This window comes from Haliotis rufescens, unplaced genomic scaffold (assembly GCF_023055435.1).
Source record: "Haliotis rufescens isolate VD_foot unplaced genomic scaffold, xgHalRufe1.0.p SCAF_3, whole genome shotgun sequence".
NCBI lineage: Eukaryota > Metazoa > Mollusca > Gastropoda > Lepetellida > Haliotidae > Haliotis > Haliotis rufescens.
This window is the reverse complement of record NW_025964001.1, coordinates 4,209,168-4,228,416: the sequence shown is the minus strand read 5'-3', so window position 1 is coordinate 4,228,416 and position 19,249 is coordinate 4,209,168. Positions and strand designations below refer to the sequence as shown.

At 37.4% G+C, this 19,249-nt stretch overlaps 1 protein-coding gene across 2 annotated transcripts in view; it reads left to right on the top strand.

The window, feature by feature from the left end:
- Window positions 1-937: 937 nt before the first annotated feature.
- The window catches only part of LOC124131851 (tyrosine-protein phosphatase non-receptor type 21-like), a 38,967-nt gene continuing 20,655 nt past the window's right edge, over window positions 938-19,249 (top strand). For both annotated transcript variants that reach the window (XM_046495348.2, XM_046495347.2), the window contains exons 1-3: window positions 938-1,226; window positions 1,640-1,854; window positions 17,259-17,538. In XM_046495348.2, coding sequence (XP_046351304.2) covers window positions 1,681-1,854; window positions 17,259-17,538 — 454 coding nt within the window. In that variant the 5' untranslated portion in view covers window positions 938-1,226; window positions 1,640-1,680. The remainder of the gene's footprint in view (window positions 1,227-1,639; window positions 1,855-17,258; window positions 17,539-19,249) is intronic.

Sequence of the window (19,249 nt, the reverse complement as noted above, 5' to 3'; positions counted from 1 at the left end):
GTTTGATACAATAATAAAAATCCCAAACCAAAATCTGGTAAGAATTGGTTCAGAAATGAAATAATTAAGAACAGAATATATAGTTATGTATATTGCATTATGCTCATCATTTAGTTACAAACACAATTTAAAAGTTTTGAATTCCAAATGACATACGTATTTGAAAGTTTTCTTCCTGGCTGGTCAGATTAAATGGTTATAATATTTCCCCCGCTACGAATCGGGAGCGGGACTTTAGGGCGTTGTCTAACTGTCCGTCCTTCTGTTCTTTCGCACACCCTTCTTCCAGTCACACACCGATATCAGAATAACAGAAAAACTACTATAGAGATAGTTAATATTCTGAAAAGCGGAGTGTGTCATTCGGTCTCTGGTTGTAGAAATACGGGACATAACTAAGAGAGATAATATGTAACAAGACACTGTTTCATGTATTTAGCAGAATAAAGGAAAATAATAGCAGATATATTTTTCAAATGTATGACCATTTTGTATGACCACAATTTTACCATGACCCTAAAATTATATCAAGAACCATGATTAGAACTGTAACAGAAACATGACGGTCTCTCAACCAAAATGTGTGTTTCGATTTTATCCCACTTCCTGACTTCATAAATTCTCTGTGAAAAATGTTGGTAACCTGATTACTGCTAGGCACATCCCCTATTGGGAAATACAAATGACTAGTCCCCAAGAAGAGGATTGTAATTTATAAAACAATACAACAACATAAGGTATTTTAAAAACAAACAAAAAATGGAATTTTGATTGCCATCGTTGATCAATCACTTTGTCTAAATCACATTCGTGTATTATACGCAATCTTGCGGAGTCATTGTTCGCCCCATGAGAGGTACAGCTGGGGCGCGCACCTGTTCCTTAGATAGAAATAGTTGTGCGGGAAATGTGATGTCAAACCACTTTTCTGACTTGGGTTGACAACAAAACATGGACCTTCAATCCTCGTTATGAGACATCACGGTTTGTGATGACACATGCAGTCACAACCGTGCGGGCGGTCTTTCCCACGTATTTAGATCATCGTGGGAAGATAGAAAAGCCGCTTGCTCCTCTGTTTGGAAATACACAATTGTAAAAGTAACATCACCAAAGTCATTTGTCAGCAAAGGTTTCATCTGAAGTGAAGAACATCAGTGACAGTGTTGTAAAGGATTAGCGGTGCCCACTTGCTTCCGGAACACCGCGTTATGTTTTATCTTGAAGTTAGTACCCATCTCATTACCCTGGATGTCTTGTGACACCATCACGTTTCTTATGTTCACATCACATTGCTATGTCATTTCAATAACAGTAGGGTCTATCTATTTATTAGTAAGCTTAAATCAATAATTGATGTTTGTTATATGGGGATATACTCTGTATAGGTGTGTTCATTGAAAGACGATGAGTTGTTTAACTTATCTGAGAACTATTAATACATGATAGCGTTACTTTAGGAGGGTTAGATGTCACATATAGATCTATATGTTGTCAATTAATGATTGATCTGCCATAAATTTATATTCCTGTATGAGTTCTTTAAGTCATAGCTAGAAATGATTACCTTCTGACTCAACCCTACACACCCATTTAATATACTTTACAAAATACTCAAGGATATGTCCATTTATTTCAGAACCGTTTTTAAGAAGAACAGTGACATTTTGGATATTTAAGATGCCATTCAAGTGGAGACCGAAAAGGACTCGTCGTTATGACATATCATCGAAGAATTCATTCATAGTTGGTGTGTACCTGTTGGATAGTTCGTTCTTGGAATGTACGTTGTCATCTGATAGCACAGGCCAGGAATGCCTGGACAGCATTGCACAGAGGATTGACCTTGTGGATGTGAGTTAATAATTTGCTGCCATTACTAGTATGAACTACCTTTTAAGGTATCATTTGGTAGTTTCTTTCATTTAAGTTTGCAAAAGTTTCCTTTAGCCAACCCTCAAACAGAATTATTTTGTATTTATATCAGTTGTCAATGACAGAAATATTATTCCAACTTATCCAATAATTTTAATAATTATTATACATTAAGTTATATTAACTTGTGTATTTCTCTAATATGTTACATTGGAAAAATAAGATCGTGATATCACTGATACAGGGGTCCGGAAAATTTAAAATCCCAATCGGACATTTGCATTTAGGCCACGCCCCCTTCAAATAGCGTATTTTAGTACGACTTTTCACACACATTACAAGTTTACGTATTCATAATATGATGAATTATGAATTGTTTCAATTTAAATTGTTTAATTCACCGGACAATTAATAACAAATAATATCATTTTAGATTTACATGTTTCTGTTATAATAACGATCTGTTAACGTAGTGAACGGTCTAGTTAATATTCATGAGTTATATTCATGAGTCTGCTCAAGTGTACGCGTTGTAACATTTGGATCGAGACTATTATCCCATATTTGGTTATCACGTGACCTCACGGGAAATGTTTTTTTTAAACTAAAGATTTTTTTAAAAACAAGACAGATAATTTAATCACAAATACTAAAATATCGTTGATAGCAATAGTTATTTGAATACTTTTTTCATCTGTACTTATTTATTGACCATAAAAAAATTGGATATCGATCGTCCGAGAAAGCAAAATGGCGGTCAATCAAGATTCAATATACGACTAGCTACTGAAAACAATAAAATCTGCAAATGCTCATTGTATGTCAACCAAGTGAAAGTCGTTAGCCACGACTTACAAAATGATCGTCCAGACTTTGAGGGTTTGGCAGATCCGCTCGACTGATCTGCATCGGTCGACTGGCTGTCATCACGCTTTCGCTTCTTGTCTGAGGTTACGTATCGTAGCATTGTGAGGATAATGAGGTACATCGATGATGCAAGGTATTAATGTACAGTTGTAAACACCTTTCACTCAAATTTACAAGATGTTCTCAGTAATTAATCCTCGATTAATCAGTGTCAACTCAGTTTATTGCCTATTACAGTGATTGACCGATTGGACTATCATGTAGGTACGATGTACGGTATTTACAGCAATCAAAACAAACAAAGCTTGTCAGTGTAGTTAATCTTCTTTGTGTTGCAACTTCAGACAGAAACTGCTCAGTCCTAACTGTTGATCATGTCCGGTCAAAATTTAAGAATGTCCGGACAATACTTTTTAAAATGTCCGGTAAGCAATATTTTAAAACGGACATTTGAGATTCCCAATCGGACATGTCCGGCGCATATGACGGTTTCCGGACCCCTGCACTGATATGAATGACATTCAAACTGGACTGGGGCCCCTGTGAAGATTCGGGTTACAATTTGTCTTTTCCAACCCAAGCTTGTTGTATGCCAATTGCGTAGATCAGTGCTCAAGATGTCAATATGTCAATCACTGGATTGTCTGGTCTAGACTTATTTACAAACTGTTTTATACCTGGAATATTACTGAGTGAGGCATTAAACAACAAACAAACATACCTGATTGGGGAAGGTGCTTACAAATTCTAATATGTAGTTAACAATTTTTAGTAAAGAAATACGAGGTGAAGCCTTTTGATAAGAAGAACAATTCAATGTTACGATGTAGCAGAATAAGTGTTCTGCTATGAACCTGAATAAGGTGCCCCATGTGGGTGGAAGAGTCATGGTGACCTTTGTGGTGAGAGAAGAAAGGCCTTGCCTGAGGCCTATAATGACAGGTACTATGGCACTTAGGCCTTTGTTTCCAGGTTTAGATGTATGTACATGTGTATGACAATGTGATGGTGTGCGTGTTATGTCAGACTTGGGCTAGATGCATGTCTCACTGTAACATCTGTAGGACGTTCAAATGGGAAATCAGAGCAACATAACAGTAATGCTTTACTCAGCGGTAGAAACTAACATTTTTAGTTCACTAGTCCTTATAATGATAACATATGGCAAGACTTAAAATTTCTACTAGTTCTTATGATACCTTAACTATTGGGCACTTTGGCAAGGACTACAGGACTAGTGCCAATTTCTAACGCTACCTTTATTATTGAGGGGTCTTCCTAAAAAAAAGAAAGAGATAAAAGTATTAAAAAAACATTGCATTTTTAACTTTCAAGAATTCAGTTCAGTTGCATCTGGATTGAACCATTTTATACCCACATTGACTGTTACCATGGTTACTTGTCATGCACTGGTTGCGCTCAGGCGTGGGTTTTGTGTTACTTTTTCCATCACTTTCACCTTTTCATTGTCCTTTTTTCCAGTTTCATAAAGGCATCCAATCAGTGTGACAAAGCCATAATCAACACGTTCTTCAACTGTTGATCATGTTAATCACACTGTCAACATATTCAGACCTATTGACGCTTATTGCATATGTTCATGTTTGACACCCTACAAACCTAGGTGACCCTCAATAATCAGCTGTAGAAACTCTACAGTTTTAGTCCACTAGTCCTTATAACATGTATAATGATAACATATAGCAAAACCCTTAAAAATGGCAAATTTCTACTAGTCCTTATGACACCTTAACTATTGGGCAGTTTGGCAAGGACTACAGGACTAGTGCCAATTTCTAACGCTGATAATGACGCTGAGTATATTTTAACTCTGTTATAGTCCAATTCTCTTACAACATGAAAGCACAATGACAGATAATCAGTGTATACAGTATTGCAGTGTAATAGCCTCCTTCCTATCTGTGTGTAGCGGTTACGTCATGTGGAGCTGGGCCTGGTCCGGAGACAGGAGCCACTGATATCAACATGACCATTGTTGCTTGTTAGTATTTATCTCTGTAGGAAGCTTCATTAACTCTATCACTGTGCGGCATCATTGTAGATGCACGATGATAAACAGATATACTGTAAGGTCATATTGATTAGCTTGTAGTGAGAGGAAATGATCACTTCCAAATCTTTCCCTATCCCTTAGGATAGTGTTAAAATTAGATTAAATGTGTGGTTAGCATGGTTAGTGGTTATTTCTACCACTGTTTGTAATTGTTTCTGTTATTTTTTTTATTTCAACATTTATGCGACATATATCTTAAAAACTACTTCATGGATTCTTTTCCAAATGGGGGTACAGTTTCTATACCAATAGCAGAGGTGCAGTGCTTATTTCTCGCACTATTTGTCATTATTTCTGTTATAGTGTAACTAAATATATGTCCCTGTATAAATTGTTCAAAGCAAAATCACTCATGCAGGGATGTATCTAGACTGCTACGAGGCCCATATTTGTCCTTACGTCTGCAACAAATGTCAGTAAACATTCCCAAATTGATGTTAAAATATTTCTCAGCTCATCATGTTCAACTAATGTTAAGTCTTTGTAGAGGCGACTTTCTTCATCTGATAACAAGACCAGTGACGGTATATGGTGTTTTACTTAGTTTCACATCATTTTTCATGTATTGAATGTCACTGGCGGGGGTGCGCACCCCCCTTCTTCAACTTGCATGTCATTTGCAGCCTCATTCAAGTCACGTTGTAACTTCGGTATTATGTGCACCTCCTTTTTCAGTTTTAGGTCCGCCTCTGAATTCAGTGTTAAAAGGCTCTGATTTCAACATGTTCAGAAAATAAGAATTAAAAAAGAAATCACAATTTTGAACAAAACAGTACATTATTCCTCACTTTACCTGCCAAGGGCACTTAGTTTGAAATCCTAGATAAATCCCTGTCTTGTCACATTATGTATACACTTGAGCTGGCTAAAAAGATTGATAATCGGAATTGAAAGAATGGAAAGAAATATTAACAATTATTGATATGATACTGTTGTCATCGATAATAACTCACATAAACTATTAAACTATTGGACCTGTGAAGATCTGGGGTAGAATAGATCTTCAGCAACCCATGCTTGCTGTGAAAGACGACTGCTTGTCGTAAAAGGCAACTAACTGGAACGGGTAGTCAGGCTCGCTGACTTGGTTGATGTATGTCATCGATCCCAATTGCGTGGATCGATGTTCATAATGTTAATCACTGGATTGTCTGGTCCAGACTCGATTATTTACAGACCGCCGTCATATAGCTGGAATATTGCTGAGTGCGGTGTAAAACAACAAACCAAAAAACATAAACTATTGTGGTAAACAAAGATTAGATTTACCGAAAAAGACTTATCATTGTCAATAATGTCAATTGTCAAAGATGGAAAGCAACTGTTTTTGTTACACTGTATATCACAAATGTCCACAAAGTAATCCATGCATAAATGTGTCACTGCTCCCCAGTGGCGTGAAATATGTTTTCTTTCGGGACTTTTTTGCATTTTGGGCTTAAAGTTCCTTCTCCGATATTTTTCAATAATTGATCGATATTAAGTTAGCGATCTCTGTGATCTATATTGATAGCCATCCTTAGTATACACTATAGAGTAGACGCTACTGAACCCCCTGTAGAAGGTGCCATTTCGAGGACAGTAAAACAGATTAACGAATTATGTGCACAGTGGGTAGTTAGTAATATTCTTTTTATCATTTCTTGGTATTTTATTCCTGAAAGTGGGTTTTCCAGACTATTGGGATTCTTTTGTATTGGATGAATCTGACTTTAAAGTTCTGGATAAAAATGGACTGATGTCTACATGGTCTAGAGACGATCATTCCCAGTTGTAATCGTTAGCTGAATTTAGGATATGATGAAACAGATAACCTTTGTGTGATTAACTGTTAAGATATTTTTGTTATGTCGATGTGTGTACTGCTTCAGGCAGGGTTGTGCTCATCTGTCAGTTGAACTGCTCCCGGGTCTGGAAATTATGTTGTTGTGAACTTAAATAATTCCAGATTGTGATTTGTTTGAAAATGCAGTTGTCATACTTGATAATCCATTAATATTTGATAACAACGAGTGAAGAACAATCATGAATTTAGTGTGTTTACAGTTAAGATCACTCTTCCTCTTGTATATTTCATATAAATAACAAATAATGTCATAGCAAACTTAGACTAGACTAGATGGAATTGGAAAATAATTAATCTTGGATAATCAGATTGTATGATTGATTCCTTGGTTGGAAATTGAAGCCAATCATAGATTGAAGAAATTGATTAACTGAAACAAGACTTATTACGAGACTTATTAAGACTTATCGCATCATCATAAGAGGAATCACGGTATGCATGTGACTTGTTTACAAGTTTCTGGGATTATTCCTTCTGTACTTATTAGCTGGTCCCCGACTAGAGTCTTTGCGAATGATGATTTTGTACGATGGGACTTGTGGTTACTGTAATTGAATGGGAAATACATGCATTGTCAATTTGTTCAAGGTATGTTTTTGTCTTTCAGTTTAACGTGAAATATATTGTATACATACAGAATCCATTTATGACAAACATCAAGTATATTTTTAAAGACACCCTGAATTCCAGCATTTATATGAGACATTCCGCCACAATAATGTGAGGGAGGCATTTTTCCAAACAGACAAATTTTGCAAACTTATACACGTATGCTTCAGTGACCACTGAAGAAATAATCATGATAATGATGCTTTGCATTCTTGAAATATTGTACAGCTGTATATTTTGTATTTCAAATGTCTCGACCTGTCTCATCATTGTGTCAGTTGAACCCGCATTTATTCAAATATTTCTGGTACCATAGATTACAATGAGCCAGGGTTGAAAGTGCCTTTTGCTCTACAGAATTGTCTTAAGATTTTATTTTGTTTTGTTTCCATGGTTGGACTCATAAGGAACTGCATTCAATAAGCTGTTCACTAATAATTACAATACTTTGTACATACATCACACGCCAAACTGATTCCTTCTGCAAATACTTTACAGGTAACAAACTAGACTTTTAGTGTCATCTTTAATCATCTGAACTGAAGCTGAAGTTTGTCATCCATCCATCTGTCGTAAACCTTTTACATTTGGACATCTCTGAAACCATGAGGCTGAAGAATCTAAATGTCTGAATGGGTCTCATGTGCTGCTTAGATCATTCTGATCCTATTTTAGACATGGCTGCATTGTCAGCCATATTGTAAAATGTCATTATTGACCTTAACTGACTGTTACATTATGAAATTACGTGTCACTTTTTGTTTGTTGTTTAACACTGCACTCAGCAATATTCCAGCTATAATGGTTGTCTGTAAATAATCGAGTCTGGACCAGAGAGTTCAATTATTGACATCATGAGCATCAATCCACACAATTAGGATACGATGACATGAATCAACCAAGTCAGCGAGCCTGACCACCCAATCCCATCAGTTGCCGCTTACGACCAGCATGGGTTGCTGAAGACCTATGCTGCCCCGGACCTTCACGGGTGACATGTCACGTTGTCATCTATATTTGGAAAGTTGTAATAATTCCTTCCAGCTGCCATCCAAGTTGATTCCTGCTATGGCATGATACAGGCAGTTTTTTGTCCATCGTTATTTTATGCGTTATAATAAAAGGTTAATATAATTATGGAAACTGAAATGTCAATAAACCGCTCCGAGATCAACAAGTTCATAATGATAGGCTTCTTTTTATGGTGTTTACTCCAAAACAACACAAGGCATTCCTCAGAGAGTGAGTCATGCATTGTTGCTGGTAATACCCCTATTTCAATATACACCTAATTTTACAGCATTTGAGCTATCTTATTAGATGTGTGGAAGGAGTGTAACATGATCCCAGCCTGAGAGGACTGTGGGACTGTGAGGTGACGTTGGGACATGTGGAGTCTTGCCTGTAGTTGGAGGTTCATTATGTGTTTATCCTTTGAGGGAGGACTACAGCTTGATGTGACGCTGGAATATTAATAGGCCTGGTCTTGGCAAAGTGGTTTACCGGGACCTGTTTTAGGGTCAGGACAGGTTATTTAGTCTTTTCATTTCCATGTAATTCTACCCTCTCTTCCTCTCAATGATGACCTGTGAAGTAATTTGCAGAAAGTGGAAATGCGAAAAGCTGTCGGAAGCTGTTAACATTGCCAACAATGGTAAAGAGGAAATTGCTGCCTTTTGTCCAGTGTTTGGTCTGGAACACTGTGGTGTCATTTAGGAAGGCTTTAGAAATGAAGAGATTATTTACCTGGAAATAGTCTGTATGGGAGAAAATCTGCTATGTACCAGAAGGAATGAGATTTTTTTTATCAGGATAATGTGATTTCTACAAATATTTACATGATTATAATAAGATTTTTTTTTTTTCTGCAACTTTGTGACAAAAACATGATATAAATCTTAAAGACAACAAATTGAGTTGACAACTTTCCCTTTCACTGCTGCCAGTAAATATACCAGCAAGGCAATCACCATCACGTATACCTTTTCACAATTGTCAAAGTCCATATAATAAAATTATTTTATTGTCTCTGCAATCGCAAATAAATTTTATCAGGATCACAGCCTTTAAAAAAAATCTTGTTATATTTTCTCTTGTAGATGTATGAAAGATTGACAATTCTTCCTTAATCTGAAACTATACATGCTGTAGACCGTAGACACCACACTGTGACAGTACCGAGGTCTAGGGAAAACCAAACCAGACTAATTTAGAGTATGAGATAAAATCCTTTTGAAAATATCTCTGAATGTAAAGTTGTTATATGGTATCACATACTTCCAAATATGCGAGCTCTGCACAATCCAGGGGAATGTAGGAATTGTTTATAATACTTATGCTACTCAAAACAATTTAAAAAACACCCATAATTGGAAGGCCGTGCTGCTGTACCCACAAGCCATGGCAGACTGAATTTAGTCATATGAAAAACCGTTCGAATCCCGGTTTGTTCCGATTATGTTTCTAGGTTTGTCAGCACCATACCTGTGCTTGTGGGTTTCACCAAAGTGGTAAACATCTAAGACCTGCATCACTTTGAGCTTTCTTCCCACATCAAGCTGACACGACATGATATGACAGGAATACTTTTAAAAGCAGCATTGTACCCAACTCACTCACTCACTCACTCTTCTTTTGAGTCATATATCATTATCAGTCTGCTTATAGGTAGTGCTGTTAGTTTTGTTAACTGTTGTAAGTTATGGTTTAGTATGCACCTACTGGTGTGATCAGTAGTCTACAACAACTAAATTTAGATGAGATATGTTTTTTGTAAGATTTTTATCAATGTGAGATTCTAATGCGATAATATTGTGGCATCTCATAAGTGATCCCTGCTGGGTTTTTTTTTTATTTGTATGGATTTTTGTTAACTCAGGCATGTTTAACTATTTGGGTAATAAATAGAGTTCATGATATACTGTAATACATGAGTGTAGATGCAGTACTTAGTTTACAAAACAATGTCCGCATATCCAAGCAAGTCAAGAAAGAATAATTTACAAACCTTGTGACACTTGTCTGGTAAAATCAGGATTCATAAATGTGATTATCTTATCATCCACAATTCACAATTGCTGCTGAAGATGAAGTAATGTCTTCTATTTCGAAAACTGTGTCCATGAGGTAACCATGGTAACAGGGTCAACGTGATGTCAACAGTGATGCACTGTGATGTCATTACTACATGTATTGTAGTATGTATTGTAGTATTAAACAGTTAGTAAGTCAACAATAATGCTTGTATTACCTCAACAATGATACATGCATTATATCAACAATGCCTTGAAGCTCTTGAAATCATTTTTGCACATGCTTCATGTAGATTTTCTCATGTTAAACTACAATGTATATCGGATAATACAGCATGTTATTTCATCAACTATAGTGAACCATTTTGTGAGGCTCAGCTAGTCACTGTGTGCTGAAGGCATCCCAGCTTGCCTTTAATTGCTCTTGTTTCCCGTATAGTTTGGCTCTTCCTTTGTATTGCCATGACATTGTACTTTACATCGTTAAACCCACTACTTCACTACCTTTCTGTCCCCTCTTAAACACTGTAGAAGGTTAGTCATTCTGAGAGCAGCGTTAAGAGGAAACCTGATAATAATAGCCTTCCCTCCTTCTGTGTGAACAGACATTGAGTATACTGTACGCATATATAGGATATATCTGCTTTATCATGCAGTTCATCTGGTGTATGTTAAGCGGAATACTTACATTTAGTTTTATTGTTATAATAGTGCAAAATTACTAAACCATCATTGTATACTGTCTATGGCTGGGATTTTGTATGGAAACTCCATATTGTTTCAGCTGCAGCTGCAAGACCAGATATTCTTTTAATTAAAACTATAAAGCAGCGGTAGAAACTAACAGTTTCAGTCCACTAGTCCTTATAATGATAGCATATAGCAAAACCTTTAAAAATGTCACAATTCTACCGGTCCTTAGGATACCTTTACTATTGGGCAGTTTGGTAAGGACAATGGGACTAGTGCCAATTTCTAACCCTGTAAAGTTCATTATTTGGTTTTGAAATCATCTTGCAATAAATTATTTTTTAGGCAGACATATATTCTTTTTCAAATATCTTAAGCAAATGATTTTTTCAAGCATTTTCTGGGACATTCCTACGATTAGGACATTTCTCCGATTTTATCCTCGTTTAAGAAGACATTCATTGTTATCAAATTTGAAAAAGATCTTTAGGCCAGTTTATAATGACAATGAGTCAGTGTCCTAGAAATTGAAGCCATCTGAAATTCTGCTGGCGTCCTATTTTTGCCCTTTCGAAATATATAATATTATAAATGTGATCTAATGCTCTGTGTAGTGTGAGTGGGCTGCCTGTCCAGGTGAAGGCACATGACCGACCCACTTGAACAGGCTGGGCAGGGTTGAGTTGAAGTGGGCAGGCCTAATTGTTATGCTATCATGGTTATGTCAGACAGGCCCTCCTCGTCCATGTGTCACAGTCCGCCTGGGTGAGTACCTGTCAACTCGGACAGAACATGATAGAGGATAATGGTGGCTGGTACATGAACAATGGGGGGAAGGCCATGAGAGTGTAGAGTCGAAAATGTACCTAAAACCTAATATTTTGGCTTTTGGAATTGTTATAAACTGCATAACAACAGGATTAGATGCAAACCAAGCCTGTAACCTAACCTGATACACTTACTAGTAGGAATAGTGATGACATCTAAGGACACCCCCTAAAATGCCTGAAATTCTACTAGCCCTTAGGATACCTGTAACATTTGTTAAACTGGGACCAGCGATAGATGCAACAACAGGCCTGTAAGTCCAAGACTAGTGAAAATCTAGAGGGACTAGTTGTCTTCTTTGAAAAAAATAGTTATCTTACTGTGTTTGACTAGTTTGACCAATAGTGTCCAATACTGCAAGCTAGAGGATTTGACCAATGGGGTCTAGTATTGAGGGCTAGTGGATTTGACCAGTGGTGTCAAGTAACACTTAGTGCATCTTCCCGAGGCAAGAGAGTTAAGGCGACACTTTTTTTATTTCTTGGTTTACGGATGCGCCGCCTTTTCGAAGTCAAATTGTTAAAAAGAAAAGTGAAAATTACCCTTTTTTATTACAACCGATCTTTTCGTCAAAACGTTCAAACCAAAAGGATTTCATTTCCTTGTCGAGCGTAAAGCAAAGGGAAGTCACTCTGATATTTCTTGCTGGGATCCTTCTCTAATACCATCAAAGCTTGTCAACGCAAAGCGCAGTGGTGACCAGTTTAACTATTTCAACACTGTTGGCCGGTCAAGAAGCCATGAGTCACACTGCAAGGTAGACCGACCAAGTCACTGCAAAATAGTTTAAAATTTTATTTATCTACTTGTCATATCATTCCTTTATTAAATCTATCACATTTCACAATGTCTGAAATACGTATTCCATTTGATTTTATCTGTATTTATCTATAGATTAAAAATGTATTCACCAGACACTATTTCCCTCAATGTTATTGAAAATAAAATTCTCGGACACACTTCAACAACGGGTCCTCATCGAACATGTCAAACAGCAAAATGAAGATGTTTCAAGCAAATCTTTGAAAATATTATACAAAGTTATAAAATGAACGAAAATATATGTAAAAGTTGACAAACTGACATCTAAGTTATTATCTAAGTTATATTATTTCTCGGCTCGGACACGATTTCTTTAATGCCAAAATATATGAATAAGAAATCTTTGTCATACCTCATAACCTAGCACTATGCATCCATAAATTACCATATTTTTAATAGAGATTGCGATTTCATGCTTAAAATGTTCAGAATAACATGATTTAACCCAATCCTTTCGCCAAAGTCTGAAAATCACCGTTGCTGTAATTTTATTGGCTGCCTTAGGTCATGTGCTTAAATTTGACCAATCATGAACCTTGTAGCAGATAATGTTGGTGAAACAATATAAGTTTTTTTAATATACCGGTATACTGACATGGCAGCCTTCGACGTATGTGTTATTCATACGAAGCTTTGAAAACAGAGGTATTTCCTCATGTTAGTGAGCGGACAGCCACTATCATCGGCAAATGGGTGATGACAGATATTATTTGTAATTCTTTTTAAAATAATGTTTTGACTATATAAACAAATGAAAATAAAAAATAAATAGGTAAGTGCATTTTATGAAATCTTATATTTGCCGAAAATCGTTACATTTTCGCTTCATTGGTCCTTAATCTGGACGTTATGAATGTTTTAACTTACATTATTTCTATTTAAAACAAACTTTATTAAGTTATTTAATGAATAATTTAAATAATGTATAACACATAACTTTCATATCTATAAACAATAGGATTAATTAGACCTTTCAAATAGTGTATGGCCAAACTTGTAGTAGCAAAGATGTTTTACAAGCAGATAATTTCCTTGATAAATGTTGGCTTCATCTATCACACAAGAGTCTCTGGGAACTTGGTGTCACAGCGGTAATCTTCTGGTTGGCTGGTGTTGAAAGAGTTTAACGTTGCCCATGCTGCCAATATAGCAGCGTCTTTCATGCACTTCCACCCATGACATGAATATTGTTATATTGCCATTTGTGCACAAGCTGAGTGCCAGGGATATAATAAAATGTTCTTGAAAAATTGAGTTATTTTACGCTTGTCCAGAGCTCCAGATAAGCTTTTGGTGTTGTGGGTATTTTACCCATGCATTTTAAAATCATTGGGTATCAGTAATTCTATCTGCGTATTCAAATTTCTGTTACCCACTAGTTTTTACACATGTGGGTATTTAAGTTAAATATTTAAAAACTCTATTCATCTAGTCCCTGCAAATTTGTGTCGTGTGGGTTCGAGAGCTTTATAGGACTCAAAAATACCACGATACTTCCACAAGAAAGTGTGATGGCAAATGATCATGATGTAACTGTCATCGTGGAGTTTGGCAAGGTTGACGGAATGCATGTTTATAATTTCAAAATAAGTTGCTGATTTGCTAATCGAATACGCAGGGTTACTTCACAATATTTTGATGATACGCTCAAGTTTTATTTTTGTAGCGTATCTGTAATGTTCGTTGCGTATTTGATACGCTTGGATTTTATTTTACTGCGTATTTCTGCATTTCTGATGCGTATTTTATGCAGATACGCAGCTTATCTGGAGCTCTGTTTGTCACCCCAGGATATTTTTTTTCCGGTTCGTAAACTGTTATGCAGATTTCGGTCAATTGCAGGATTTGCAAAGCATGTGCAGCGCTAACTCGTTGTCAACAGGTATTTTCGAAATCTTTTCATGTTTTAATCAAGGTGCTCACGTGATTTGATGCACTTTGCGATATAAGACTTGTTTTATCACAATATAGATCTTGATTAGCGATCAAATCGTCTTGACTGGGTGTTGCCATTTTGTTTGAAGAAAATGCATGTGATACGAGAGATGAAATCTGATTGGTCCATAGGAGAGGCATAGAACGGACATTAATCATAATAGGGGGCGGTGGGGTAGCCTAGTGGTTAAAGCGTTCGCTCGTCACGCCGAAGACCCGGGTTCGATTCCCGACATGGGTACAATGTGTGAAGCCCATTTCTGGGGTCCCCCGCCGTGATATTGCTGGAATATTGCTAAAAGCGGCGTAAAACCATACTCACTCACTCACTAATCCTAATAGCCTCTGGTGGCGCAACGATCGAGCCCAGGAATTCCAGCCTAGTTCAGCAAGTGTGGAAACTTGACTTTTAAAGTCAGTTAACTCTCTTGCCTCGAGAAGATGCACTCAGTGATGGAGAGCTTTCCACTGATGCACAGTCATGGCAGAACCATCAGGTCTGTACACAGGACCTACCAGCTTGTATGCTTACACTGACCATTAGTGTCACAATGATTGCATACCATAGGATATTGCCGCAGATTTATACTGTGTTAACGGGGGTTTACGTTTAGTTATCCTTAATGACCAGTCAGAATATCGAGCCAATTGGTACTGAGCACATTTTAACAAGTCCAGAATAAAACTGCCATGCCCGTCACACACATGCACACAAGATATTAGATAAAAAGCATTTTTTTAAACATTAAACGGGGGTAGACTTACAAGTAGATAAGCAGCTTCGGTGAAACCCCGGGGAAAACAAGCTCTCAGTGGCTGGTATCCACAAGTAGAAGACATATTTCCTCCGACTAGGCAGGTATTGTTAAAAAATGTTCATAGTTAATGAGATTAAGCTTTGAATTAAGGCTAACAAGGTTCACTCGTATGAGCCATGTTTACTGTAATGCTGCAAATTTCAGTGCCAAATGGCAACGGTTGAACCTGTGTAGGCTGCATGCCAGTGTTACCATGGTTACTAAGCCCTTACCTAAATGACCCATGAAGATCCGGGTAGAATAGGTCTTCAGCAACCCATGCTTGCCGTAAAAGGCGACTATGCTTGTTGTAGGAGGCGACTAACGGGATCGGGTGGTCAGACTAGCTGACTTGGTTGAAGCATGTCATCGATCCCAATTGCGTGGGTCGATGCTCGTGATATCAATCACTGGATTGTCTGGTCCAGATTCAATTATTTACAGACCACGTCATATAGCTGTAATATTGCCGAGTGCGGCATAAAACAACAAACCAACCAACCTTACCTATCATGCCTATATGCAAACAAACACAGCAGCCGAAATATTCCAATATTGGGATTCCTGGGTTACGTTGGGGTAGGTCACCAGTCCCTCTTGATTGTTGCTGGCTTTTACCTGGACTTTCAAAAGTTGGGGGTAATTTTAAGGGTCCTTGCAGGTAGTATGAAATGGTTTGGTGTCCTGAATGTTAATATAATTTCTTTAGAGCCTGGAATCAGTCAATGATCATGTGGACAGTGGTCATGATGGATTGATAAAATGACCGATCAATAGCTGCTCATTATGCGCTGTAGGTACAGTGAATATTGTTGTGTTGTGCATCCTTCGGGAAACAGTATATAATGTTTCTGCAACAATTCTCTACATTTGTAAATATAGTCATTACGGCAAGGGTTGGTCGAGAGTACTTTGTTTCGAACTTGTCTTGATAGTTAGCTATTGGTACCATTTCATCATCCTACAGTCATGAATTACACTGATTCATGAAGTATAGTATGTATTCACTTACTGTGTTATTAAACGTTCTAATAAGCACTCGCAAACCAACTTCTTGACCAATCTGTCAATTATCTTCATAAGGTCCCCCTACGAACGTACTTTTACTTAAAATATGTAATGACAGTCCCCATTTTCTTGTGTGTCATGGTATATTACAAATTATTGTTTATAGAAAACAGCGGCAGGGGTGTATTATTGTCCAGTAACTATTATCGAAAATGTTTTAGTTTTACTGACATTTGAACTGATTTTGTTCACCACACCTTGCTCATATTACAGTGAATATGGTATCACATACTGACAAAAAAATACAAATTGCACATACGTTGTAATCTCAAATGAGTACCAGAGTGTTTCATTCACTGTGGTTTGGTACCTGGGGTAATATATTTGGTTTATTTGGAAAATACAAAATGGTGTTCGAAATTAAAGGGGCCCAGGGATACTTGAGGTTTGCTCTTCTAGTGACCCCCTTAATCTAGTAACTTTCAACATTAGGGCAATTCCAAAGACCCCTTGAATTCCATGCTTAATTTTGAACACTGCAAAAAATACCAAACTTTGATCCTATCTCACATTTCTTCTTTTTTCTTCGATCCTATGTGGAAATGTGCTTGAACCCTGTTTCCAGCTTCTAAACAAAAACATTTACCCGAACACACCCAAGCATCACAATGGTTACGACCAACAACTGGGTCAATTACGTGCACAGTAACATTCCGAGCTTTCACCATGTGTGTCTCTCTACCAACTCATTCTCTTTCTAATCGCCACCTTATACTAAATATCCAAATATGGCCAGAACTTAAGTCTTGTGGATTTCTGTTAAAGTCATAAATATCTGTATGTTTCTGTCACGTCTGACATGTTCCCTCCCACAGACGCACTACTTCGGGCTGCGGTTCATCACCAAGAAGCTCCAGTTCCAATGGGTGGACCTCGGCAAGCCCCTGAAGAAACAGCTGGACAAGATGGCGGAGGCTTCCCATCAGCCTCCTTGTCTCTACTTCGGGGTCATGTTCTATGTGGCCGGTGCACACAAGATCCCTGACGACACGGCCAGGTTCCACTACTACCTGCAGCTCAAGAACGACGTCATCGATGGCCGTGTGCCGACCAGCTATGAACAAGCTCTGCGTCTGGCTACCTTCAGTCTACAAGGTATGTACGCAGGCTATTCCACATGCTTGTGGTGTTGTAGAGGGTCTTGTAGAAGAGGGTATGCCCAAGCCACAAAGTGAAAAAAAATTAGGGTTGAGTATCGATATGGATTATAGAGATTGATAATCATTAACTAAATAATGATCAATTATCAATAAATATCGGTGAAGTAACTTAAAGCAAATATGCAAAAAGGCCCTGAATGAAATAAATAGAGGTTATCACGCCTGTGTGTTTGGGGATGGTAAATATCCTGCATTAGGAATAAACATTGTATTTAGCGAGCCTTGGCGAGCTAAGTACATAGTGTTTATTCCTAATACAGGATATTTACCATCCCCAAATACACATGTGTGATAACCTCTTTATCATATGATGTCATTCTTTAATTCTGTACTTCAAAATAGCTTTCCCTCTCTCACAAACATTACCGAAACATTGTGAGTTTTCCTGGATTGCACGCATTAATATTTATTATGTCAGAGGGTAAGTGATGTGTCAGTCGGACAGTGACAGTAGCCAATATAGTTCCAACTGAAATCTATTTCTTATACAGTGGCGAAGCAACATAAACGCAAAACAACAATTGTTTTTAATTGCCTTTCGCGGCAATCCATCGGTCTGTCCGCTAGAGTAACTGCACTTTGTCAAAGGGAAGCTACTCTAACCCTAGTCTATGAGACGTCACGGCTACGGTCAGACGTTGTTGACAGTCGGTCTGTCCTGTCATAACGTTAAGAAGAGTAGTCAGATGTACACACAGCGACAAAACGAAACAAGGTAACAATTCAAATATATTTCGGCTAAATCCAACTATTTTAATTTGTGGAGAAGGTTTCAAGCCGCAAAGGTCTACAAGCACAGATATGGCTACTGATCCCGCTTGGCTAGGCCTCGTGCCCTCGCAAAATTGTTTCGAAATTTATATATCTCCAAAGTTGCCAAAACTTATAAAATGCCTTCTCTACGTCACAGTTAGACACTGATTTTCAGTATATTAGACTGTTCTTTTGATAATTATAGCAATTATCCCTGTAGTTTATCCAGATTCCCGATTGTTAATTCTGACTCGATCGCCGAATGACGAGCGCGACGCCATGTTTGTTTATAAACAGTGAAAGTAGTCCCTACTTGACCTTTGATATTTGCATCTCTATCCGCATATGACCCCAACGGATATCGTTTTTATCTGTTGACTTTATCCTGCCGAGAAACCTACCCATTATATGATAAACATATGTTACGCCCCTGGTGAGCAGTGACACATTTATGCATAGATTACTTTGTGGACATTTGAGATATAACAAAAACAGTTGCTTTCCATCTTCGATAATTGAGATTATTGGCAATGACAAGTCTGTTTTGGTAGATCTAAATTTATTTCATCACATTAATTTATGTAAGTTATTATGATGACAACAATTTCATATCAATAGTCGTTGATATTTCTTCCCATCGATGATAATTCCGATTATCGACCTTTTAGCCCGCCCTAACAGAAGTACATGCTAAGTTAACATAGTGCATGTTTGCCATACTCAGTTGACATTGAAATGCTGGCAAGTAATCCCTCAGTGGCAGGTCAGTGTGCTTGTATCATGGGTGTCTTTGATAATTGGTATTCATAGAACAGATGAAAGAAGCAGGTAGATTGATCTGTGCCAACAAATTGGATTTAGTGCAATTGCACTGTAAGCCCTTATAACACAAT